Raw genomic sequence first — 26,113 nt, 5'->3', positions numbered from 1 at the left:
TATTATTTTATATTAAGAACATAACACCTTTCCTTATGATATACTTTGCAAATTATAAACTCCCAGTTTGGTATTTGTCTTCTGATTTTGTTTGTTTGCCACAATTTTTATTTTTATGTGGTTGAATTTATCAGTATTTCCTTTTATTGTGTCTGGATTTTGAGTCATAGTAGTACTATAGTACAAAAAACTACTATAAAACTACTATAAATTTTAGCATTAATTTTTTCCCATCACAAATGGTTTGAAATCTACAAACTTATTTATTTTGATGTCTTCAACACATAATACTATAGTCATCAGTCGTCTCATGACTAAAAGTTTTTACACCTCTTTTTTCCTTCTTTGTGAAGAATTCATTTAGAATAACCTGATTCTGACATTTTAGAAAGCCATCTGACAGTATATATTGAGGCATAAAAATATTCATCCTTGAAATAGTATCCTAGGGAAAAAGTCCTAAACCCAGTATCTAATATAGTGACCGGTATTTATTATTCAGTCAATATTTGCCGAATAAAGGAATAAATATGGGGGAGAGGAAGTACACACATGAAGATGTTTATTGCTGAATTAGTTACATGAAAAATTGACTGCAATCTTAAAAACCAATAGTAGAGAAATAATTAAGCTATAATATATCTACTTCATTGAAAATGACATAACACTGAAAAATGATGGTTCTGAGACACATATAGTAATATGATAAAGACATATATGAATGTGCTTAAAGGTGAAAAAAGCAAATTACTAAATCATCAAAAATACCTATTAAATATATATGCACACTGAAGAAAAATAAAAACTGGAAGAAAATGTGGGAAAATGCTAACAGAGTTGTATTTTCCTATTTTCCAAACTTTCTATTTTTGATGAAAAACTAAAATGTGTTAAATAGCCATTCTCTCTGCTCCCTAGCTGTTCTTAGACTCCAAGTAGAGAGACTGGAAATCATTTTAGAATGAGAAGTAGGCCATGGCTTACAAGAGAATTTAAACCTTTGCACAGAGGTACAGTGTGGAATTCTCACTAAACTACTGATGGCAGGAGCTTGATTGTATACAAAAGACCACTGTGAATGCCTAGCACAATTTTAGGTGGCTGGATGGCTTTGAGTCTCAGATATCTTCTCTGTAAATGAGGATAATGATGGTGCTAACCCATAGAGTTAATGTAAGGATTAAATGTGAACATGCACATGAAATGCTTAGAACAGATATCTTGGCCTATGTGAGTGCATGTTAGCTGTTTTGTTTTTTGGTTTCTAGGGTTTTTTCTTAAATTATGAAAACTTGGTTACAATGCCCTCGTGTGTCTGTTCATTGCAATATTTCTGGTCTTTAAAAGGATTTCTTATTACTTTAGATCAGTGCATTTGAAGTAACAGTTTTAGGGCCATCCATTATCCACTCATGTTGTGTATAGACTATGAAGATTAAATAGCTCTTTTGACAATAATGTTTTTTCCCTGAATATAAAAATAACACACATTCACTCTACAAAATTTGGAAAATTATGAGAGCTATGAAGAATTCTAGCCATAATGTAACCACTCAAACATTTTGGTCTGTATTATATTTTCTGTCTAGTTTATATATGTGTATATAGATATTTGGGCTTTATTTTTACCAATTAGGTTCAATCTTTCTACACAAGATTAAATTTTAAGATTACTGTAAAATGTTTCTTTTGTTTTAAAATGAGCAGAAAACTAACTGATAATAAAGCTTATCCCATGGTAAATAGAGGATGATATTTTCCCACTATAATCTCTCATGTTCCCCATCAATAAGCAACTACAGTAGATACATTGAACTTTAGTGGGAAAATGCTTTAAAGTGAAAGAAAATCCAACCTGATATAGAAATACAGTATCACTTACATATATCTTGAGGAGGAATGTATGAGAACCAGTTTATTGTACTAAGGAGGCTTTTTTTTTTTTTTAAGATTTTATTTATTCATGAGAGACACACAAAGAGAGAGGCAGAGACACAGGCAGAGGGAGAAGCAGGCTCCATGCAGGGAGCCCGATGTGGGACTCCATCCTGGGTCTCCAGGATCATGGGCTGGGCTGATGGTGGTGCTAAACCGCTGAGCCACCCAGGCTGCCCGTCTTCTTTAATATAATAATGAGTATGAACTACCCTTTTATATAGCTTTCACTTTTGAGGCATGTAAATTTTCTACAAATTAAAAAATTAATATTAACACAAAAAGTTAAACAAGAGCCAAAGCTTAAAATTGAATACAAATAGCAAAATCAGCCTAAAATCAACATCATATTTACAATATAACCACACAAAAGATCAACTCAAAAAACTTTTGAACACAACACTCTGAATCAGGATATAAAGAAAGAAAAAGAAGTCTTGAACTTTCCTGAGTGAGTTTATTAGAGATAGTTAATATTGGTATAGTGATTCTGAAAATATTTTGTTGTGTTGTAGCAGAAAGCAGATGAATAAATATACTGGTGCTTTTTGGAGCCAGATTTTTTTGTAGGATAAGGGATACAAATAAGAATGAGGAAGATAAAGAAAAATCCTATAGTGTGGATTCAATTTGGAAGTATCAGTATTATTTAAAAATATATATATTTCCTACTTTTTCTACTGAATGGGCCTGTAAACAATGACACTCCAGTAACAGTAAACACAGTTAGCTTCATTATTATTATTTTTTTTTAAGAAAATGGAAGCCTGCTTTTATTGATGCACACATCGACGGACCTGTAATTGGAAGGGGTGGTGACGTTAACATGACACTCGTGGTTAACACAACTGAAACATGAGGGCAGGAGGTGGCTTTGCAGGGACATGATGCCTTCATAAGTTAGGGAAACGGACTGCTAGCTGGCTGCCCTTTCATTTCATGTTCTTCACAAACTCCTCTCCCTTTTTGATTGAGGCCTTCAGCTCAGAGATGGCTTCTGCTATCATCTTCTCTTCAAAAGGCGAGATTTTGCCAATGCCTAGATTCTTCTCGATGCCCTTTTTCCCCAGCAGTAACGGTGTGGAGAAATAGGCACAGTCTGCTTCCTGGGATTTAACAAAGGAACATTCGACACCTTCCTTCCCTGTTCATCGCATCCACAAGGGAGAAGGGAGAAGACAAGGGAGAAGACAAACCGGGCTCCAGCGTATGCCATGGACCGGGTGGCAGAGCCTGCTCCAGCTTTGGCCTTCACCACCTGCGCCGGCCTCCTGGATCCGCCCAGTGATCGCTGTCAGCCGGGCCTGGGGAAGGTCCACCTTGGGGGTGCACTGAGAGATCAGGGGGATGATGGTCTTCCCGGCATGACCGCCAATGACAGGAACATTGGCGCAGGATCTAAACCCTTTAGTTCTGCAATGAAAGTGTTGGCCCTGACAATGTCCAGGGTCGTCACCCCAAAGATTTTATTGGGGTCGTAAGCTCCGTGTTTCTTGAAAACCTCCGTTGCAATTGGGATGGAGTTGACCGGATTTGAAATGAGCAGATCATGGCCTCGGGGCCACGCTGGGCGCAGGCCGCAGTCAGGGTGGCCCCAATTGAGGCACTGGTGCCGAACAGGGCATCCCGTGTCATGCCTGGTTTTCTTGGGACTCCGGCTGGAATAACCACCACCACATCGCAGCCTTTGAGGCAACCCGGCAGCTGCTCAGGTCCGAGGTGGCCTTTGGTTGCTCTGGTCTCGACGTGGCTCAGATCTGCGGCCACTCCGGTGTATGGGCAATATCCAGAGGGTCAGGAGGCTCACTAAGGGGCTGTTCTTGAGAAGCCGCGCAAGGGGCTGCCCGATTCCTCCGGAAGCCCCAAGCACAGCTGCTTTAGCATTGTTCTGGGATGGTTGGTTGGAGCGGGCGGGGAGCCCAAGAGCAGGCACCGGCGGCTGGCAGGTGACACCAACGACCTCCACGCTGCCCATTATTTGATTTCTAAATACCATTCCCCAGTGAAAGGAACCAGGGCTCCTGAGAAACAGTTAATTCCAGGTCTGAGGCAGCTAAGTAGGGGAAGTACAAAGTGACTCAGCGGTCTTTTAAACAAGGAAGTACTAAAGACTAATAGGAACATAGCAATAGAATATAGGAACTAGCTCTTCTTCTGGGCAAATTTAGGACAATTGGAGCATCAAAAGGAATAATAAAGAGAAATAGATTATACCAGTGTAAATAACAACAGAAATGCCAGGAACTTCCTCTGCCCCTCAGATACTGATTAATAAATAGGTCCTGGTGGAGTTTGAGAAGTTACATTTCTAAGCAGCTTACAGGTGATGGTGAGGCTACTGATCCAGGGACTTTAGTTTATAAAACTTTTTATAATTCCAGTGCTACTCAAATTCCAGTGCTACTCCTCTCTTCAAACTCAAGTGAAGAGAGAGAAAGATTGATAATGGAGAAGGAGGATAAAAGAAAAACCTCTTCTTTACAGAATAATGCCAGCTAATAGATGTACAAAGAGAATCACCGTTTTGCACTGCCCAGTGTAGTAACCGAGTCAGGAAAAGATCATCAATGGATGCTAAAAGCATTAAGAGAAAGGCTTGGGGAACTGGATATTCACACAGTCTCAAAATATACCTCTCATATGAAATTACTTATTAAGAACAGAGGGGAAAGTTATATTTTTACCTTCGGAAAATCTAGTAGATACTATCATAAAGGAAGTAATCAAATTTAGCGTCATCAATAATGGGACAAACTGACATTATGTGTTTCCTAATGGATACAGTGGGAAGTACATCAGCTGGGCAATATTCTTGCCAAAAGTGTTTAACTGAGCTTAATTCTGAAGGAACAATCAGACAAATCAGACTGTGGGACATTTTTTTTTAAGATTTTGTTTACTTATTTATTTTAGAGAAGGGGGAGGGGCAGAGAAGACACATCAGAAAATCTCAAGCAGGCTCTGTAATGAGCACGAGCCCAACACAAGGCTCAATCTCACAACCCTGAGATCATGACCTGAGTTGAGACCAAGAGTTGAACACTTAACCAACTAAGCCACTCAGGTGACCCTAGACTGTAGGACATTTAAATGATCTGGCCTGGAGTCGTAAAAGATTTTTAGATCATGAAGAACTAGCAAAAGGTACTAAAAAAGTGACATAATCAAATGCAGTAGATCTTGTATAAAATCAGTTCTATAAGTTCTACTTAGGGGGAAATTTGATGATGGACTATTAGATGATATTTAGTTAATGCTTAAACTTTTGTTTGTAATAATGGTATAGTTATATGAGAGAAGGTCTATTTTAAAGAGATAGATGACAGGGATCCCTGGGTGGCGCAGATCCCATGTCGGGCTCCCGGTGCATGGAGCCTGCTTCTCCCTCTGCCTATGTCTCTGCCTCTCTCTCTGTGTGTGACTATCGTAAATAAATAAAAAAAAATTATAAAGAGATAGATGACAAAGCATTTATGAACTGTCAGGATGATTGTAATTGTGTGTGTGTGTGTGTGTGTGTGTGTGTGTTTAGAGAGAGGATGAGATGGAGAAAGAGCCCAGGCATGGCAAAAATTGTTATAACCGGTGAATTTAGGTGAAAATACACCTGTGTTAATTTTACTTTTCTTTCAAGTTTTCTGAAGACTTGAAAAATTTCAAAATAAAAATTTGAGGAAAATTTAAATTTCCCTGTCCTATCCTGTTCCGGGATGAGTCAAATGAAGGTCCTAGAAGGAGCAGGAAGACTGGGAAAAGGGGATTTATGAGGAAAAGAAGCCTGGGAAAAAGAGAGTTTGGGGACGCATGGGAGAAGCAAGAAGCAGGAGCCTAGTTTAAGGTAATTAACAGTGGTGGCTGTAACAACTTCCAAGTCTCCATGGTTTAACACAGTAAAAGTTTATTTCTTGTGCAAGTCTCATTGTAATCTGAGATCAGAGAGGTGAAGTAAACTGCCTAAAAGCCAAAACATGTGATAAACCAGAATTCCCACCTAGTCGTGGTTCCAAAGTCTATGCTCATTTCCAGTCCAGCACACTGCCCCTAAGGATCCTGAGGTTAGAATGATTGTCCTAGGTCCAAATCTGCTATTCTATTATCTCTCCATGATTGGATCCATATTCCATCTTGAGACATAGCCTAAGGCCCTGACCGGATCTCACTTATGGTTCAGACCATTCATTCATTAGTTCATTCTACAAATACCTTTTAAATACCTTTTGTGTCCAGAACATCACTATTTCTGGACCTGGATCCATTGTAGGATACAACAGCAGACAAAGTCTCTGCTCCCATGGAGTTTACTTTCTAGGGAGTGAAAGAATAAGTAAATGAGTAAATGTTATACTTTAAAGCCATGATAAATTCTGTGTAAAATAATGAAGCAGGGCAAGGGGTAGGGAGTGGCAGGGATGAGGAGGTTTGTTTAGATACAGATTCAGGGAATGCCTGCACATATTTGGTTGGAGACCAGAAAGCTATGAAGCTGTGAACCATTTGAAGACCTGAGGAAAGCATATTGTGAGCCAGGGAAAGCGCAAGTTTAAGAGCCCCAAGGCTATAACAAATTAGGAGTGATAGAGGGAAGTTGAGGGAAGTATGGCTATCCTGGGAGAAATAGGAGGAAGGTACCAGAATGGGGTAAGAAGTGAATAGAGGTTTGTAAGGCGAGGGCAGTGAAGTGATCTGATTGTCATTTTCAGACCTCTCCTGTTAAGAATGTAGCCACCCAGGTGAGACTTGGTGGTGGCCTTGTGGCACTGATGGCGATTGAGAAGTGGCCAGAAGGGAGATGTATTTTGAAGGGACAGCTGACAGAATTTGCAGATAAATAGAAGACATGAGGGAAAAGGGAAGATGGCTCCTGGGTTTTTGGCCTAAGAAGTACACTGGCCAGTCCTATTTGACTTCTAGAAACCAACAAATTTAATGGTAAAAGTAAGTGTGCCACATTATTGTTAAATTCATTGTATGATAATAATTATATATATTTTTAAATCTTGGATATCAGAGGACCAGGCTCAATAACTGCCTAATCAGTTCTTCGTATCTTTAAAATGGTGTTGATAATATTCATCTTGCCACCCCATAAGATGTTGCGAGAACAGCATGAGGTGTTGTTTGTGAAAATACTACTCATGGTTGTCATCTAATAACTCAATTTTGTGTGGCACTTTCAAGGTAAAATGCACTTTCTCGGGCTTGAAATGGTTTAATCTGTTAATAGTCAACACTACGCTAAACATCTGGTGGACTGAAGCCCCTGAGACAGTATGTCCTCAATTATTTTAAATACTCACTAGCACTACCAAAAGAGAAGTCTCTGTCCTTTGCCTCTCTCTCTCTCATTCTCTCATTTTGTCTCTCTCCTTCTCTCTCCTTCACTCTAGAGAGCTCATGCGTACAAAAACAGGCCAACCCTTTGAGAAGCATGACAGACATACTGTTTCTTGGGTGGTTCTTTGACATACTCAAAACACAGAAGCCTCTGCAGATTGTCCCTCAGTGCCACCTATAAGGTACAAGAACTTAAGGACTCTATCTGAAATTACCAGTCTTCTTGTTTTGGCAAAACTCATATTGTTCATTATCAGAACATGGTGATGTTCACATTTTTAAATTGACCAATTAATTTTAATATGTATTAGCCATTGCTGCTGCTTTGTCATTTTTAAAAAAATATTTATTTATTTATTCAGAGAGAGAGAGAGGCTCAGAGACACAGGCAGAGGGAGAAGCAGGCTCCATGCAGGGAGCCCAACGTGGGACTAGATCCTGGGTCTCCAGGATCACACCCCAGGCTGCAGGCGGCGCTAAACCGCTGCACCACCTGGGCTGCCCTATTTGTCATTTTTTTATTCTTATGCCCTGTAAGGATTTTTTTTTTCACCTGGGAATACTTAGAAAATCAGATACAAATATTTAACTGATATTTACCATTCAGATGTTTAAAACATTTCAGAAGTGATGTGCTTTTGTTTGCTACAGATCCATGGCAGTATGCTATTTTGATAAATTAAAAGTTTTGGCTTGTTACATTGAGATAACAGAGAATAAGATGTATGACAGTAATAAATATCAAGGCATGAATATTCACAGCCTCTTTCCTCTCACCTGTTAAGGAATATCTTGCTGTTGTGCACCTTATCTTTTCCCCTACCCTCAATTTTGAGCTTTTTTAGGTGGATCAGAATGAAGAGTGTATAGGTATTGTTTGTATGTGTGTTGGAGGGTAAGAAGAGCATGCCAGGGAGAGCAAGAGGGAAATGCCAAAGAAAGGAAAGATTGGTAAAATGTACGTTAAAAAGAAAGCAAGTGACTGATGGAAGAAAATAGATTGGATCCCAGAGAAGAAGGGGGAAAAGTATGGGAATGTTCAAGTTTCTCAGACAAGATTACTAGAGATTTTGAGGAATAACTGCTTTTCAGGGGAGAGGTTGAAATGACAGAGGAAAAGCTACTTTGTAAGTTTTGTTTTTACATTAAGAATGTGTCTGCCTGCCAGGTACACCCACTACACACAGCTCTTAGAGCTTTCTGAAGTGAAAATTTTAATAGGTTTTTATATTTTGGGGGGCTGTTTTTTCTGAATTTTATACTATGTTAAGACTAGACCACAAAGGCCACAAAGGCTTCACATAATTCAAACTACCAAAATACCACCAGGTGATGTTTTCTATTCAGACATTTTCTAAAGACATAAGTTAGTGACTCCTCATTTTAAGATTTTTAGGATTTTTTTTTTTTATCCACATAGGGGAAATGGTAAGGGAAGATGCATTTTTTTTAAAAGAGGCATATTTGTGGTTTTAATAATTTTATGGAACTTAGGAAAAACTCTACTACAAAGTATTTAACATTGACGCTGTGCTGAGATCTTCCTGAAATCAGAAACGTTTCAGCATGTTTCTTACATCTCTGTATTGCACTTAATTTATTCTGTCTGGCTTGTTTTTTCAAAGAAACTTTTTCTTTTAAGATTTATTTATTTGTTGGGGAGGTGGGTAGGGAGAAGCAGAGGGAGAGAGAGAGAAAGAGAGAGAGAGAGAATGAATCTCAAGTAGATTCCCTGCTGAGTGCAGATCCTGATGCAGGGCTTGATCTCATGACCCTGACATCATGATCTGAGCTGAAATCAAGAGTCAGACCCTTAACCCACTGAGCCACCCAGGCACCTCTCAAACAACTTTCTTTTTTAAAAAAATATTTTATTTATTCATGAGGGACACAGAGAGAGAGGCAGAGACATAGGAAGAAGGAGAAGCAGGCTCCCTGTGGGACTCAGTCCCAGGAAGCCAGGATCATGACCTGAGCCCAAGGCAGATGCTCAACCATTGAACCACACAGGCACCCCTCACAGAACCTTTTATGTTGGCCTGCATTTGCTTTTCCCCCAGCTTTATTATTATAATTGACCAAATTGTAATATATATTACATATATAATATATTAAAGTGTTCAGTGTGATGATTTGATATACATATACATTGTAAAACAAATTCCCACAGTTAACACATCCTCCGTACTTGTTTTTTTAATGAGAATGCTTAAGATTTACTCTCTTAGCAAATTTCTAGTATACAATACAGTAATATTAACTATAGTCAGCATGCTGTACATTAGATCCTCAAAATTTACTCATCTTATAATTAAAAGTCTGTGCCATATTACACGTCTCCCCATCCTCTGCTTCCCCATCCACAGCCTCTGTTAACCATTAATCTATATTCTGTTTCTGTTAGTTTTTTTTTAATTACCTATAAAAGTGAAATCATACAGTACTTGTCTTTCTGTGTCTGACTTACTTCACTTCACATAATGCCCTCCAGTTTCATCCATGTTGTTGTTAAGGTCAGGATTTCCCTTTTTTCTGCCTGAATAATATTCCATCGTGTATACATACTATATTTTCTTTATACATTCATCCATTTTTTTATTTTTTTAAAGATTTTATTTATTTATTTATTCATAGAGACAGACAGAGAGAGAGAGAGGCAGAGACACAGGCAGAGGGAGAAGCAGTCTCCACGCAGGGAGCCTGATGCGGGACTCGATTCTGGGTCTCCAGGATCACACCCCGGGCTGCAGGCGGCGCCAAACCGCTGCGCCACCGGGGCTGCCCCATTCATCCATTTTTTAAAAAATCTATTCATCCATTAATCCATTGATGGATGCTTGGGTTGTTTCCACATTTGACTATTGCAAATAATGTTACATGAATATACAGGTGCAGATAGTTCTTCAAGGTAGTGATTTCATTTCTTTTGGGTATATACCTAGTAATAGGCTTGCTGGATCAGTGGTAGTTCTATTTTTAATTTAGCCTGGATTTATTCCTCTTTTTTTTTTAAGAGTTTATTTTATTTATTTTTATTTATTTTTAGTTTTTTTTAAAGATTTTATTTATTTATTCATAGACTCAGAGAGAGAGGCAGAGACACAGGCAGAGGGAGAGGGAGAAGCAGGCTCCATGCAGGGAGCCTGATGTGGGACTCGATCCCGGGTCCCCAGGATCACACCCCAGGCTACAGGCGGCGCCAAACCGCTATGCCACCGGGGCTGCCCTATTTTATTTTTTTTTAAGCAGTCTCTATACCTAGTGTGTGGCTCAAACTTAAAACCCAGAGATCAAGAGTCACGTGCTCCACCAACTGAGCCAGCCAGGTGCCCTTAGCATGAATTTACTCTTAACTGTGTGCAGTAAGCTCATTGAAGACAGACACCATACCTTATTCACAAAACAATATGACAATTAACAGTACTGGCCTTGAAACTAAACAGATGAGTATGAATCTTGACTCTGCCACTCCTCAGCTAAAATATCAAGTAGTTTTTGCATGGTTGTTATTGTTGTTACCTTGTTTAGTCTCAGAACTCTCACCTGTAAAATTGATATCATAATGCTGATTTCTCTCAGGGCAGTTGTGAACATTAGATGAGAAGATGTATGAAAGTGATTATACAATACCTTGCTTCGACAAGCATTCAACCAATGGGAACTATTATATGTATGTTTACTTTATCATTTGAATCCTTACCAGCACTCAGATCTTTGCTATAAAGATCATGGCTAAGGTGAGAGAAGGAAAGCAGGAGAGGAATTTAGGGGCTAGCACCCTTGGTTGACCATACCTTTATTTTCCTCTGTGACCTTAAGATTTAGAGCCCCAGGAGCTGTAGTCAGGGCTTGAGGCCTGCTTCTTCTAGCTCAAATGAGCTTTGTTAGAGGTGGGGCTGGAAGAAAGTGTGTCATCTGTTAGTACCAGGACCTCCCTGGGAGTTCTGAGCCTCTCAGGGGAATTCCAGTTCAATCTCCAGTTCCTTCTCCCTTCCCCTGCAATGACTGTTCAGGGTCTTCTAGTGATGGGAACTTCCAGTGACTAACCTCCACCTTCAAGGGTCCCTAGGAGTTGGAGACTTTCTTAAACACTACCTCTGGCATGAAGCACTTCCTGTTTTCCCAGGTCAAAGTCCCTCTTGTTATAGCACATAGTACTCACTGCCCTATTCTAGCTGTTAGCTTTACATTGTTTCCCTCGGTGAATTGCAAAGTCTCTGAGATTAAAGTATGGCTCTGGTTCCTGTTTGATCAGTACAGTGAGCTGTACCTATATTCCCAGGTAATGACTGTTCTAAATTCTATATAAGCCCATCTTGGGGCCATAGCCTCAAGGTGAGTGAAACCCAGGCCCCGCCCTAATATAGCTTGCTATCCTGATCCCCAGAACTTTAAGATACAAACTTCTCCCTATGCTTCTGGGCAATTAACAGCCTAAAGTTCCTTGTTTGGCTGACCGTAGGAAGTCCCCAGCAATAGATTTCAAAGAGTTGGTAGGAATACAGAAAAAAACTTCATTTAAGGCATAGAGATTTATAAAATGTTAACATCAAACTTTATTCTCTCCATAATTTAAAGTTCACTTTTTACTAGCTGTTCCATAGGAGTGTGGTAGAAATGCAATACTGTAACAGCTGGAAACCATCAAAAAGAATTCTGACCCTATTAGCAGTTTACTTAAACTTTGTTCTAGTAGTCATATAAAAATAATAAGGGAATAACTTATTTGGTCCCAAACATGGTTATTCTGATTTATCCAACATGCACAAAATTATACAATTTTCATTCTCAATTATCATTACCATATAATTTACTGAAGTGCCTGACCAAAAATAATGTTTTCTAGATATTATTTTAAGTTTTTAGCTGAATTTAGGTGACCTAACATTTTAGGAAAAGTTTGCTAACTTAACAACTTGCTTTTCTCACTTGGCATAGTAAAAATTTACCCTTTCAACTCCACCAGTATGTCACTGCTTGGACCTCAGTTCTGCTTAAAGAATGCTAAAGCGTCTCCTCTTGATTTCATGTGGCTTTTCACAAATCCAGTCAATTTCCTGAACCCCTCCATCAGTCCATCCCCAGTGATGGCACAGCAGGGCTGCACATACCAGTTCCGGTCACTGCAGAGCTTCTTCACTTTGAACATTCTGGTGATGTCCTCAGCAGTTAGAGCTCCAGGCACATCCTGTTTGTTGGCTAATAGAACAACAGGCACATTTTTAATGTGTTCGTTCTTCAAAATGTGCTCCAGCTCTCTACTGGAATCTTTCAGTCGCTGTTTGTCCGTACTATCCACAACATACATCAGCCCATCAGTGTTCTCACAGTAATGATCCCAAACGGTTCTCATTTTTTCTTGTCCTCCAACATCCCAGATCGTGAGCGAAAGATTCTTTTCCAACTGGATCATCTCCACGTTGAAACCTATGGTTGGGAGGGTTGAAATATTCTTAGCAAGCTTTAATTTGTAAAGGAGTGTAGACTTCCCAGCTGAGTCAAGTCCCAGAAGAAGAATCCGGGCTTGCTTGGTTTTGGAGTTTTTAGAACTTAGTAGACCCATTTTAGGTTTTTTTCCTCCTTTCAAAGACTCTTCTTTTGGCCAGGGACAATGTTTGTTGTCCAGGTTTCTTGTGAAAATAATAGGAGGAAAGAAGATAGCAAATGCTTCATGTTGTATTTTAAGACTGGGAACTTGTGTGCATTTATGTTGTAGCCTATCACCTTGATTATAGGCAAACATCATTTTATTTGCAGTCCTAGCCAATCCTAAGAAATCTGGTATGAGTAAGCAGCCAATATTGCAGTCACTCAAAGGGGAAATTCTTTGTGAGTGAGTAGGACGTAGGAGGGGCCGGCTAGGTGATGCCACAGCTTGTGCTCTTCCAGATGTTGGAAATTTAGAGGTAACCAATGGTTTATGGGAACATGGTTCGATAGTAGAATAAAAACTTAGTTTTACAAGTGGTTTATAGAACTTTTCTAGTTATTTGAACATTTATCTTATCCCAGCTGTAAATGAGTAACCAGATTTCTGAAGTCATGAAGAGAGTTTATCTCACACTGCCCTAAATATCTTCAGTACTTTCCCCTTGTCCAGGTTACTCAGTAGGATACTTATACCACCCAAGGTTATATGAACCTTCCTCCCATAATATACAAAAACAGTTCTTTAATCTTCTAGAAAATTTACATTATTCACAAGACCAAAAAAGTATACAGGGATGGGAGGGGAGTGTGTAACACAAACCCTTGAAATTAAGCAGTCTGATTAAAGGTGGTAAATTGAATATATGTATTTATCCCTTTCCTCAAGACTCCACCAAAATGATGGTGAAGGAGGACAAGAGATTTCAATAAAATTCTGCAACGTGGAATATAGGTAGAAGATGAGTGGTATTAACAAAATTCAACCGAGTACATATGAAGATCTGATTGGCTTTATTAAGTAATTCATGAATTGGGCAGCATCCCATCTAGCAAGTAAAGGGGAGTTTCAAGGAGTTGTACAAAACGAAAGTTTTCTATAGAAAGGAGGATGGGGTGGGGGATGGGCAAAATGAGTGTAGGGAGTGAGAGAGATATAGGCTTCCTGTTATGAAATGAATAAATCATAGGAATAAAAGGCACAGCATAAAGAATATCATCAATGATATTGTAATAGCATTATATGTTGATAGATGGTAGCCACACTTGTGGTGAGCATAGAATAATGGAAAGAATTGTTGATTCATTATGATGTACACCTGGAACTATGTAACATTGCATAATAACTATACTTCAATTAAAAAAATAAAAAGAAAGAAGAATGGGGCAGGAAAGTTTTGAGCAAAAGAAAAGAGAGGATTATTTTAGGCAAAGTCACCCTCCCTTAGGGAGAAGGGCAGGGGACCTTTCTAGGTAGATTACTTCATCTTCCTTTGGGGAAAGGAGAGGGCCCATGTGACAAATTACATCATTGGTGCTGTTGAGAAAATTTCTGACTGACAGGTTGTGACCTAACTGACCCAACTGAAAGGTTGTTTCCTTTCTCGGGAAAGTTGAATCTGCAGTTAGGTTAGGTATTAAGCCCCAGCTTGGTGACTCAGCCTGGCCCAAGTGATAGCATTTTGGGCCTGTGGTTTTCTTTATAATGGTGGCAACTGATGCAACAGGATACAGCCGAAGTTTGGAGTACTGATACACAAGATACAGAGGGAAGGGGTGAAATGAGGGACTAAAAACAGAGGGCATTAAACAAAAGTCTGAATAAAGACACCCCCCACATACACACACACACAAACCCCACAAATCAACCCCACATGTACACACACCTCTGCTGATTAACCATTCAGCAACGAGATGTTATTCTGGGCAAAAAATAATAATAATAAAGAAAGAAATTGAATGATATGAGAAAAAAAAGGCCTCCAAGTTTTGACAGTTGAGAGTTTCCACATCATAATGCCTAACTCAATATTTAATTAACCTATAGCCAGCCTGACAGTTGGCAAACATTGCTCATGTACACAGAATGCCCAATCAGCTTTTCAGTGCACAGAGGTTCCCATACTTAATACATGGCATACCTCCAATATAAAGACCAAGAAGAAAATAAGGTTTTAAGGAAGCTTAAACAGGAGTAATGCAGGGAACAAAAGAAAATTTTCAGTAAGTTTTAAATATTTCCATCGAGATTTAAAAAGGTATTGTATCCATAAAACAAGACAAAAATGGCATTCAAAAGGTTACTCAAAAAACAAAATAGAACACTTGAAAAATAAATCCATGATTTCCAAAATTTAAAGAGATTAATAATAGGTTGGGGGAAAAAATCTTTCAGAAAGTAGAAGATAGAAAATATGAAAAAAGATGTAAAGGATCAATCCAGACATTTTTTTATTTTTATTTTTAAGGATTTTATTTATTTGAAAATGAAAAGAACATGCACAGGGAAGGACAGACAGGGAGGGAGAAGGATTAGCCGACTCTGCACTGAGCCCAACATGGGGCTCAGTCTCACCACCCTGAGATCATGACTCTTAACTCACCGGTGCCACCCAGGCACCCCAATCCAGAAGTTTTAATATCTAACTTATATGACTTTATTCCAGAGAGAACAAAAATATGAAAAGGGAAATTATCAAAGAAATAATATAAGACTATTTCCAAAGCTAAAGAATAAATTCTCCAGGTTGAAAAATTTTAAATTTTAAAACTAAAATTTTATTTTTAAAAAATATTGAGTAGGCTATTCTGAATGTAGAAAGAACATTTACAAAGAAATTTTTTAAACTTCTTAAAATTTTAATTTTTTAAATTTTTTAAATTTTATTTATTCATGAGAGAAACAGAGAGAGGCAGAGACATAGGCAGAGGGAACCAGAGGGTTCCCCTGTGGGGAACCAGAGTCCTGAGATCACGCCCTGAGCCACCCAGGCGTCACTGAAATTTTAAGTTTTTATTTTAATTCCAGTTAGTTAACATACAGTGTCATATTAGTTTCAGGTATAGGATATAGTGATTGAAAAATTTCTTACGTTACCTAGTACTCATCACAAGTACACTCCTTAATCCCTATCATCTATTTCCCCCTTCCCCATACCCTCTCCCCTCTGGTAACTAACAGTTTGATCAATTTGTTCTCTATAATTAAGAGTCTGTTTCTTAATTTGTCTCTGTATTTTTCCCCTTTGCTCATTTGTTTTTTTCTTAAATTCCACATATGAGTGAAATCATTTGGTTTTTGTCTTTCTCTGCTGAATTATTTCCCTTAGTGTTATACTCTAGCTCCATCCATGTCATTGGAAGTAGCAAGATTTCATTCTTTTTTTATGGCTGAGTAATATATCATTGTGTGTGTGTATCTCACATCTTCTTTATCCATTCATCAATCGATGAATACTTGGGCTGTTTCCATATCTTGGCTATTATAAATAATGCTGTTATAAATATAAGGGTGCATGTATCCCTTTGCGTTAGCGTTTTTGTATTCTTTGAGTAAATACCCAGTAATGCGATTGCTGGATCATAGGATGAATCTATTTTTAACATTAAAAAAATCTCCATACTGTTTTCCAGAATGGCTGCACCAGTTGTATTCCCACCGACAGTGTAAGAGAGTTCCCCTTTCTCTACATCCTCACCAACACCTGTTGTTTCCTGTACTGTTAATTTTAGCCATTCTGACAGGTGTGAGGTGAGATCTCATTGTGGTTTTGATTTGTATTTTCCTGATGATAAGTGGTTTTGAGCATCTTTTCATGTGTCGTAACCATCTATATGTCTTCTTTGGAGAAATGTCTGTTCCTTTCTTCTGCCCATTTTTTAACTGGATTATTTGGTTTTTGGGTGTTCTGTTTTATAAGTTCTTTATAGATTTTGGATACTAACCCTTTATCAAATATTTCATTTGCAGATATCTTCTCCCATTCAGTAGATGTCTTTTAGTTTTATTAATTGTTTCCTTCACTGTGCTTTTTATTTTGATAAAGTCCCAATAGTTTCTTTTGCTTTTGTTTCCCTTGCCTCAGAAGACATATCTAGTAAGAAATTGGTACAGTTGATGTCTAAGAGGTTACTGCCTATGTTCTATTTTAGGATTTTTCTGGTCTTAAGTCTCACATTTAGGTCTTTAGCCCAGTTTTAATTTATTTTTGTGTATGGTGTAATAAAGTGGTTTAGTTACTTTATTTTGCATGTTACTCTCCAGTTTTCCCAGCACTATTTGTGAAAGAGACTGTCTTTTTCTCATTGGCTATTCTTTCCTGCTTTATTGAGGATTAATTGTCCGTGTAGCTATCAGTTTATTTCTGGGTTCTTTATTCTGTTCTATTGATGTATGTTTCTATTTTTGTGCCAGTACTATACTGTTTTGATGACTACAGCTATGTAATATAACTTGAAGTCTGGAATTGCGTTGGCTCCAGCTTTGCTTTGCTTTTTCAAGATTGCTTTGGCTGTTCAGGGTCTTTTTTGGTTCCATACAAATTTTAAGGTTGTTTGTTCTAGCTCTGTGAAAAATGCAGGTGGTATTTTCATAGGGATTGCATTAAATGTATAGATTGTTTTGGGTAATTTAGACATTTTAACAATATCTGTTCTTTCAATCCATGAGTATGGAATGTCTTTCCGTTTCTTTGCCTCATCTTCAATTGCTTTCATCTGTGTTTCATAGTTTTTAGAGTACAGGTCTTCCACCGCTTTGGTTGAGTTTATTCCCAAGTATCATACAATTTTTGGTGAAATTGTAAATGGATTGTTTTCCTAATTTCTCTTTCTGATGCTTTATTATTGGTGTATAGAAATGCAACAGATTTCTTTTTTCCTTTTTTTTTTTTTTTGCAAGAAATTTCTTACTTGATTTGGTATCCTGAGACCTTACTGAACTCATTTATCAGTTCTAGTAGTTTTTTTGGTGTCGTCTTTAGGGTCCATATGATAGTTTTTGATAAAAAATTCCAAAGGGAATTTTTGAGTAAACAGATAAAAGGAATGTTAGGATAAGAAAGAGAAATGTTATCAGATTTATCGTGACAAGCAATATAAAAAGTCAGGCCACCAAGAGTTAGTTTAGGGCAACCCCTCAAGGTTCCCCAGGACCTGTTCTATTGCTGCAGGGTTGACTTTTCAGAAATGCCACCAAGGTCAGATGAGATGAAATTATTTTCATTAGACTATGTTTTTGCAATCATTGGTAGCCCTCTTACCTCAAATAATGCAACACAGGACAAATAGCTGGTTTAAGGACATTGCTAAAATTAACTCCAGAATGAGAAATGTCAGGGTCCAGATTAAATACTCTAGAAGCAAATCAGAGTATTTAGCTGGGTACAGCCTTGAAGCATTAAACTGTTTAAATTTAATTAGTTTAGCACAGACTCTGAAGTCAGACCTGGCTTGCAGTCACAACTGTACCTTTTTTTTTCTTTTTTCTGTATAAACCTGAGCAAGCCACTTCTTAATTTCTTCATCTGTAAGTTGGGAAATAATATTATCTACCTCTCAGGGTTATTGTAAGTAATAAATGAGATATAAGGCAGCCTAGTACATGATACATAGCACACGCCCAGTGAATGGTAGCTGTTACTATTTTATTACTGATCATAAGGATAGCAGATAGGTTTATATTTGCTAGCCAAATGAGATTTATAGTTAGTAACTTCTTTGAGAGGGAGTATAAAGTTGTTTCTTGGCTCTGTGGGAAAGAGTACTCTGCTCCATTACGAATGTCTGTGGGATGGTTACTCTTACATGTCAACTTGACTGGGCTACGGGATGCCCAGAGAGCTGGTAAAACATTACTCTTGGTGTGTTTGTGAAAGTATTTCTGGGGGAGATTGGCATTTGAATCCATAAACTGCATAAAGAAGGTTATCCTCAACCGTGCAGTTGGGCATCATCCAATCCTTTGAGGGCTTGATAGAAGAAAAATGTGAGGGAAAGGTGAATTTGCTGTGTGATCAGGGATATCCATCTTCTCTGGCCCTCAGACATCAGTACTCCTGGTTCTTAGGCCTTCTGACACAGAGTGGGATTTACACCATTGGCTCCCATGGTTCTCAGGCCTTCGAGTTTGGACTGGACTTATACCCCCTGCTTTCCTGAGCCTCCAGCCTGCAGATCACAGATCATTGGACTTAGCCTCTATCACATGAGTCAGTCAGTCCCTTATAATAAATCTCTTCCCACTTGTCTGTGTTCATTTCTCTGGAGAACCCTGACTAATACAGACTGTTATGAATGTAGGAGGGGCATAGTATCCTACTTGCCATTCTCAATTGCTGCTATCAGACATAGCATGGTTCCCAATCCTGCAATCCCTCATCCCCTTGGCTGAGGCCACTTGATCCATTTCTTTCTTTCTTTCTTTCTTTCTTTCTTTCTTTCTTTCTTTCTTTCTTTCTTTCTTTCTTTCTTTCTTTCTTTCTTTCTTTCTTTCTTTCTTTCTTTCTTTCTTTCTTTCTTTCTTTCTTTCTTTCTTTCTTTCTTTCTTTCTTTCTTTCTTTCTTTTTCTTTCTTTCTTTAAAGATTTTATTTATTTATTAGAGAGAGAGGGCATGAATGGGAGGGAGGGGCAGAGGGAAAGGGTGAGGAACAAGCAAATCCCTCACTGAGCTGGAAGCCCAAATGTGGGCTCAATCTCAGGACTCCAAGATTATGACCTGAAGCAAAGTTAGACCGTTAACCAACTGAGCCACCCAGGTGCCCCCACTTGATCCTGTTTTAGAATCTAATTGTCTCAATCCTGATCTGAGACATCAAGTACTTAAGCAGCTCCAATCCTGCTTTCTAAGACCAGGTATAGAGTTATCCTAATCACTAATTTGGTCGCAACATGCTATTCTAATGTTAACAACTAAACAATTGCCTTTTTTATTTTGTTTGTTTGTTTATTGTCTTTTTAAATAAGTCCTGGTCGTTAAACTCAGGTCTGATAACTCTGTTTCTTGCACTCAGTCCCTTCCTAAAAAAGGTACCCTGACTCACATCTGCCATACTCTTTCCTAAGCTAGCATCCTTAACCCTTGAAATTTAATTTTTTTGGATAAAGCCCTTTTTAACCATTGAAAACATCTTTGTTGTTGAGTATAAGCTTCTCATTATTGCCCACATTGTATTCTCCACCAATTTTCTATCCAACTACATGTTGGGACATCTTACTCCACCAACATGTATTCCCTTTACTGAATACTTGCCAAGTCAAAAAGATGTACGTAAGTTTGCCTGAAAATACTTATAGAAGTCTCAGTATGAGGGCAGCCCCCATGGTTCAGCGGTTTATCGCCACCTTCAGCCTGGGGCGTGATCCTGGAGTCCCAGGTTCAAGTCCCACATTGGGCTCCCTGTGTGGAGCCTGCTTCTCCCTCTGCTTGTGTCTCTGCCTCTCTCTCTGTTTCTCTCATGAATAAATAAATAAAATCTTAAAAAAAAAAAAAAGAAGTCTCAGTATGAAATGGCAATACCCAAAAGTAAGGAAAGACCTCAAGTTCACAGACTATATATGATGTGCCTTTCTCTTGAATTCAGTATGGAAAATGTGTTTTGTTTTTTTTTTTTTTATTTCAGGGGTTTACAGAAATCAAATATATTTATTCAGAAAATATTCTTTCGCCAGCGATGAGACAAGTATTTATTAATTGTCATATGCCAAGCACTATGCCAAGTATAGAGGGTAGTGGGCACAGAGGCTAGTGAGAAGCTTTAGTGGAACAATCTGTCAGTCTTAGATCAAGGGAGCCTCCCCAGGGCAGCTGTGATGTTGTATCTGAAGCCCTGTGAGTCACACTGATTAGTGGCAAAGAATAATCCATTATCTTCCAGGAAAATTTGGGCCTTTCCTGGAGAGTCCAGATTATAGGAGCCCATCGTGGAAGTCACAGCTTTCTCTTCCATCAAAATATTCATTCTGTGGAGTGCTGCTTCCCTAAGGGTTTGGAGACAAAGAGCCCAGGACAGAATCTTCATACCTTCTCTGTTTCAGCTACACCAAACGAAGAGGCTTTTAGTCAACTAATAGTGGACAGGTGTCACAAGGGTAAACTGTTCTTGAGCTACCAAGTTTGAGCTCTAAGTTTGTTACTGTTACACAGCCTCGCTTGTTGGTTGATATAAAGAGACAAGGTAAATAAAGAATGTCCTCAAGCCATGTAATACTGTGTAGCACCAAAAAATATTAAGTGTCCATATACTTACAAGAGAAGCTTGCTAAGAGCTATAAGGGGAGAAAAAACAAATTCTAAAATAGTACAGTTGGTATAATATCATTTATGTTAACCCCCACACACAAAATAACAAACTATGTGTTTCTCAGATACATGCATGTCAATGCATAGAAAAAAATTTAGAAAGATACACGTAAAACCAATGAGCTTAGCCTCCTCTGGAGGAGGCTTGGTTAAAAGATTTTTGTTTTGTCTGTATTTAAAATTTTTTTAATTAAAAAAATATGAAGCATCACAATATGAAGGATTTTATGATGTATATGTGCATTTTATTCTATTTTCTTTTTATGTATGTGCACTTTAAAGAACAAAAGTAAAAATTTAAAGGGTCACCAGTGTCCCACCCAGCTAATGAAGTAGAATACCAATACCAGTGAAGACCTCTGCATGCCCCTAAATAATTATATTCCTTTCTTTCCCCAGAGAAATAACCTTTAATCTGAACTAATGTTACTCATCCCTTATTTGGTTTTAGTCTTTAGTTTCTATAGAAAAAAATATATAAGTAATACATAATAGGTAATGTTTATTTTGTACTTCTAAGTAATGTTATTACATAAGTAATATTTAGTGAATAAAAAATCTAAGTAATGTATTACCAATATATAAAAGCAACATATATAACTAAGTAGTATATTATTTATTTTTACTTCATTAATTTCTGCTTTTATATTTATTATTTTCCACATTCTACTTTCTCTGCCTTATCTCCTGTTGCTTTTGTTGTTGTTTATAACAATAGCTTATAGTGAATTCTCATTTATTCTCAGCCTTATTTATTATCAATTTTTTCTTTTCCATTTAAGCATTTAATTCTGTAAATTTCCCCAAAGTATCTGGATGCCACACATTTTTTCTCATTGTTTTTATTAGTTAAGTATTTTCTAATTTCCATTACACATTTTTTCTTTGATCCATCAATTATTTAGACGTATTTTTCTAACTTTGCATATGTACAGAAGTTTTAAATTCTTCTTAAAACTTAATTTCAGTGTGATCAAAAATACTGATTCTTGGACTTTTATTAGATGCTTTATGTCTTAGTTTGTAGTCACTTTTTGTAAATATTCTACATATATTTGAAAGAAATGTATATTCCTTAATATTTAAGTGAACTATTCTGTATTAGGCCAATTTTGATCATTGGTTGTTTTTTTTTTATCATTGTTTAGTCAGACCTTATCTGCTTAATTTATTGATCAAAGAGGAAGGAATGGTAAAATCTTGCCAACTGATGGTGATATAATTTTTCTTGTACCTTTGGCAATTTTTGCATCCTGTATGTTGAAGTGATTTTATTAAGTGCTGACAAGTTTAGAATTGGCATATCTTGCAGATTTTTTTTTTTTTGATAGCAGTAACCCATCTGATCTCTAGTAGTAGTTTTTTCTCTTGACCTTGAGTTTGCCTGTTTCTAATATAGCCATTTCAATTTCCTATTGGTTAGTGTTTGCTTGTCTTACCTTTCAACCTTTCTATGTTCTTATGGCAAGATGTATTTCTTGTTAATAATATGGAGTTGAACTTTTTTCAAATTCTGTTTAATAATCTTTGTCTACATCTGGAGAATACAGTTTCTTGACATTGTATTTATCATTTTATTTTATATTTTCTCTTTACCCCACTTCAATGTTTTTGCCTTTGTCTTTGAATTGACGGTTTGTTTGTTTTTCTCTTCCTTTTTTCATCTCTACTGACTTGGAAATTATGGAATCTAATTCAACTATGGTAGGCAGAATTCAGAGAGCCTCCACAATTCCCATCCAGTGGTTTATAATTCCCTTTCTATGAGTGCAGATGTGCCTGTGAATGTGATGGATGTTACTTTCCTCATTAAATTATATAACAAAAGTGAAGACATTTTTAAGACATTAAGGTCCCATGTTAGTTGACTTTGAGTTGATCAAACGGGGAGATTATCCTGGGTAGGCGTGGCCTAATCAAGAGAACCTTTTTAAAAGGGACTGGGCCCTTCCTGAAAAGGGAAATTTGAAACATCAGTTTTGTCCTGCTGGCCTGGAAGAAAGCAGCCATGTTGTTAATTGCCTATGAAGGGGGTAGTAGCCTTTAGTAGCTGAGCCCTCAGGTCTATAACCACAAGAAACTGAATTCTGCTAATAACTTGAATGAGTTTGGAGGAGGACCTCCAGATGAGAATCCCAGCCCTGTCAGTATTTGGACTGTAGCCTAGTGAGACCCTGAGCAGAGGACTCATGCCGGGACTCTATGCCATACTTGGACTCTTAACCCATAGAAACTGTGAAATAGAAATATATATTACTTTAAGCTGCTAATAGAAAAATGAATACAATTGCCTTAGAAACCTTAATATTCATATTAAACTTAATGTCTGAAGATAATATCATTACTCACATTTAGGAAAATAAAAGGGTCTTAGGGTGACTCCTTTTTACCACTCTTTCATTATATATGCTATTGTTGTCTGGGTTTATCTAGCTTGACTTACTTAACCCTCTAAGTAAACATCATCATTGGTTTATTCAGTAAATGCTACCTAGATTTATCCTCATGCTTATCATGTTCTTTGCTCACCATTTCTTCTTACACTCAGACTTTCTCCTGTGTTTCTTTATCCTCATCTTGAAATACAGTCTTTAGATGATCTTTAAAAAAGGGTTTGCTGTAATAAAAGCTCCCAATTTTTCTAGTCAGAAAATAACTTTATTTTAACCTCATGTTTGAAAGATTATTTTGCTGGATATAATAGTGTATAATTTGACATTTATCTTCCCCCAGCACATTAAATGTACCATTCTTCTGTCTTCTGGCTCCCTTTGTTGCTGTGAGAAAATCTCCTGACAGTTTAAATATGGTGCCTTAACAGATACACTATCTCTTTCTCTAGATGCTTCTAATGTAGTCTCCTGACTTTTAGTATTCTGAAATTTCACTATAATGTAGTTAGGTGATTTTTTATTTGTTCTGTTTGCAGTTCTGTTTTCTAAATCTGTATGTTGGTGTTTCTCATCAAATACAGAGAAGAAATTCTCTCAGAATTCAAGAAACTTAAGCTATTACCTCTTTAAATAGTATTTTTTCTCCCTTCATCTTTGTTATCTCTTCCTGGAACTCCAGTTAAATATATGTTGGAGTTTTACCTTTGTATTCTCCATATCTCTTAATATTTCTTTTATAGTTTCCTATAAAAGGAAATCCTCTTTGTCATATTTTTCTGAATGATTTCCTCTTATTCATCATAAACTATCTCTTCAACTGTGCTTAATCTATACCTGCCATTGAATTTCTAACTTTAATTATTACATTTTTAATATGTAGAACTTCTATTGATTTTTTTCAAGCCTGTGTGGTCAACTCTGATGGTTTATAGTTTGGCATTCTTCCAATAATCTTTTAAAATTTTTCTTTAAATATATTAAAAATGCTTATATTTTATTCTGTACCAGATTATTCCATTATTTGAAGATTCTAATGTCTCATTCTGCAGCGTGTTAGTTCTGCTATTTCCTTGTGTATTTGAAGTCATATTCCTTGAAAATATATATGTGGAGTTGAATTTAATGACTGTTATTTTGAAGAGGACCTGAATTTATTTCCTCTAGCTATTGAGGGATGCTACCAACTACATTTCTGATTTCGAGCTTTGAGGAATATATGGTTAATATGAATTTGAGTTCTAAATACATGTTAAAGTGGACTAATGATGAAGTCATTTTTCTTCTTTGTTCAGCTCTGTCCAGAGCCCAGATAAGATTGGCAAATACAGGGGTAACTGGGTGGTTTAATTAGTTAAGCGTCTCATGATTTTGGCCTAGGTCATGATCTCAGAGTCATGAGATCGAGCCCCACATGGTGCTGTCTCTCCTCTGTCCCTCCCCACCACCACATGCTCTCTATCTAAAAAACAAAGACAAAAAAAATAAATAAATAAAATAAAAAAAATAAAAAATAAAAAATAAAAAACAAAGACAAAAAAGGATTGGCATCTATCACCATTAATGCGCTTTGCTGGGAGGGATTTTTCTAGTTCAGCAATTGAGTCATCCTTGAAGTTCTAGTTCATTCTAGTTCTCACCTTGGTGGGGACCCAGGCTTTATCTTCAGCTCTGGTACAATGAGCCCATTAAAACTTTGTCTGGTGGTCAGTAGGGATGACGTAAACACTCAGAGCTTCCTAACTTTATAGATTGTTGTGCTCTCCTTTTCTCTTAGCCTCTAAAAAATTCCCTTAATTTCTCAACAGTTCAGCCTCAGATAAACATACGAAAAATATTTATTGGGTTTTTGTTTATTTGCTTTAATATTTTATACTGCATTTTTACATGTGCTGTACTGGGAAGGGTTTTACTTAACACCCACTGCATTGTATTACTAGAAATTAAATTTTCAGTTAAATTTCATTTTGGAACTGTAGTAAAAATACATTTAAAATATAATAAAATTTTAGAAGAAAATATTGAAGAATGTGTTAACTTTACTTATAGATTGCCTTTTTAAGCTAAAACTCCAAAAAAAATTATAATCCTATAAAGAATTGATATTAATATATTTAACTTCATAAGAATCTAAAATTTTTCTATGAAAACAACACCTTAAAATCAAAAAGACCAAAAAAGCTAGGAGAAAATATTAACAATATATGATGAAAGATCCGTATATATAATATATAATTAACTCATACAAGTCAATAAAGAAGACATACAGAATCAATTAGAAAATAAGCAACAGGGATCGCTGGGTGGCTCAGCAGTTTAGCGCCTGCCTTCGGCCCAGGGCGTGATCCTGGAGACCCAGGATCGAGTCCCACGTCTGGCTCCCTGCATGGAGCCTGCTTCTCCCTCTGCCTGTGTCTCTGCCTCTCTCTCTCAGTGTCTCTCATGAATAAATAAATAAAATCTTTAAAAAAAAGAAAAGAAAAGAAGCAACATATATGAAGATAATTCAGAGAAGAGGATACACAGATGGCCAAAAATTATGTAAAAATTTTTAATGTGACTGGTCATCAGAGAAATACATATTAAACTAATAAGACACTATTTTTCACCCATCAGATGATAATTTAAAAGACTGATAATATGTTAGACACATTCAATATCAGTGGGAGTACAAATTGATGTAGGCTTGTTGGAGGGTAGTTTGGCAGTATAACTATTATAATTTAA

The 26,113-nt window shown here is 37.1% G+C and overlaps 2 protein-coding genes and 1 pseudogene across 2 annotated transcripts in view; all 3 read right to left on the bottom strand.

The window, feature by feature from the left end:
• LOC119877856 (insulin receptor substrate 4-like) overlaps window positions 1-26,113 on the bottom strand; it is a 110,806-nt gene that overhangs the window by 21,047 nt on the left and 63,646 nt on the right. The window lies entirely within an intron of this gene.
• On the bottom strand, window positions 2,376-11,683 carry LOC100685074 (annotated as a pseudogene).
• On the bottom strand, window positions 11,806-13,030 carry LOC488134 (ADP-ribosylation factor-like protein 14). Its single transcript, XM_038583767.1, has one exon. It carries the CDS (start codon window positions 13,013-13,015, stop codon window positions 12,254-12,256), a length of 762 nt encoding a protein of 253 aa, XP_038439695.1. The 5' UTR covers window positions 13,016-13,030; the 3' UTR covers window positions 11,806-12,253.

Source organism: Canis lupus, chromosome 34, assembly GCF_011100685.1.
Source record: "Canis lupus familiaris isolate Mischka breed German Shepherd chromosome 34, alternate assembly UU_Cfam_GSD_1.0, whole genome shotgun sequence".
Classification (NCBI taxonomy): domain Eukaryota; kingdom Metazoa; phylum Chordata; class Mammalia; order Carnivora; family Canidae; genus Canis; species Canis lupus.
Note: the sequence above shows the minus strand (reverse complement) of the source record. Positions and strands in the feature narration are given on the sequence as shown.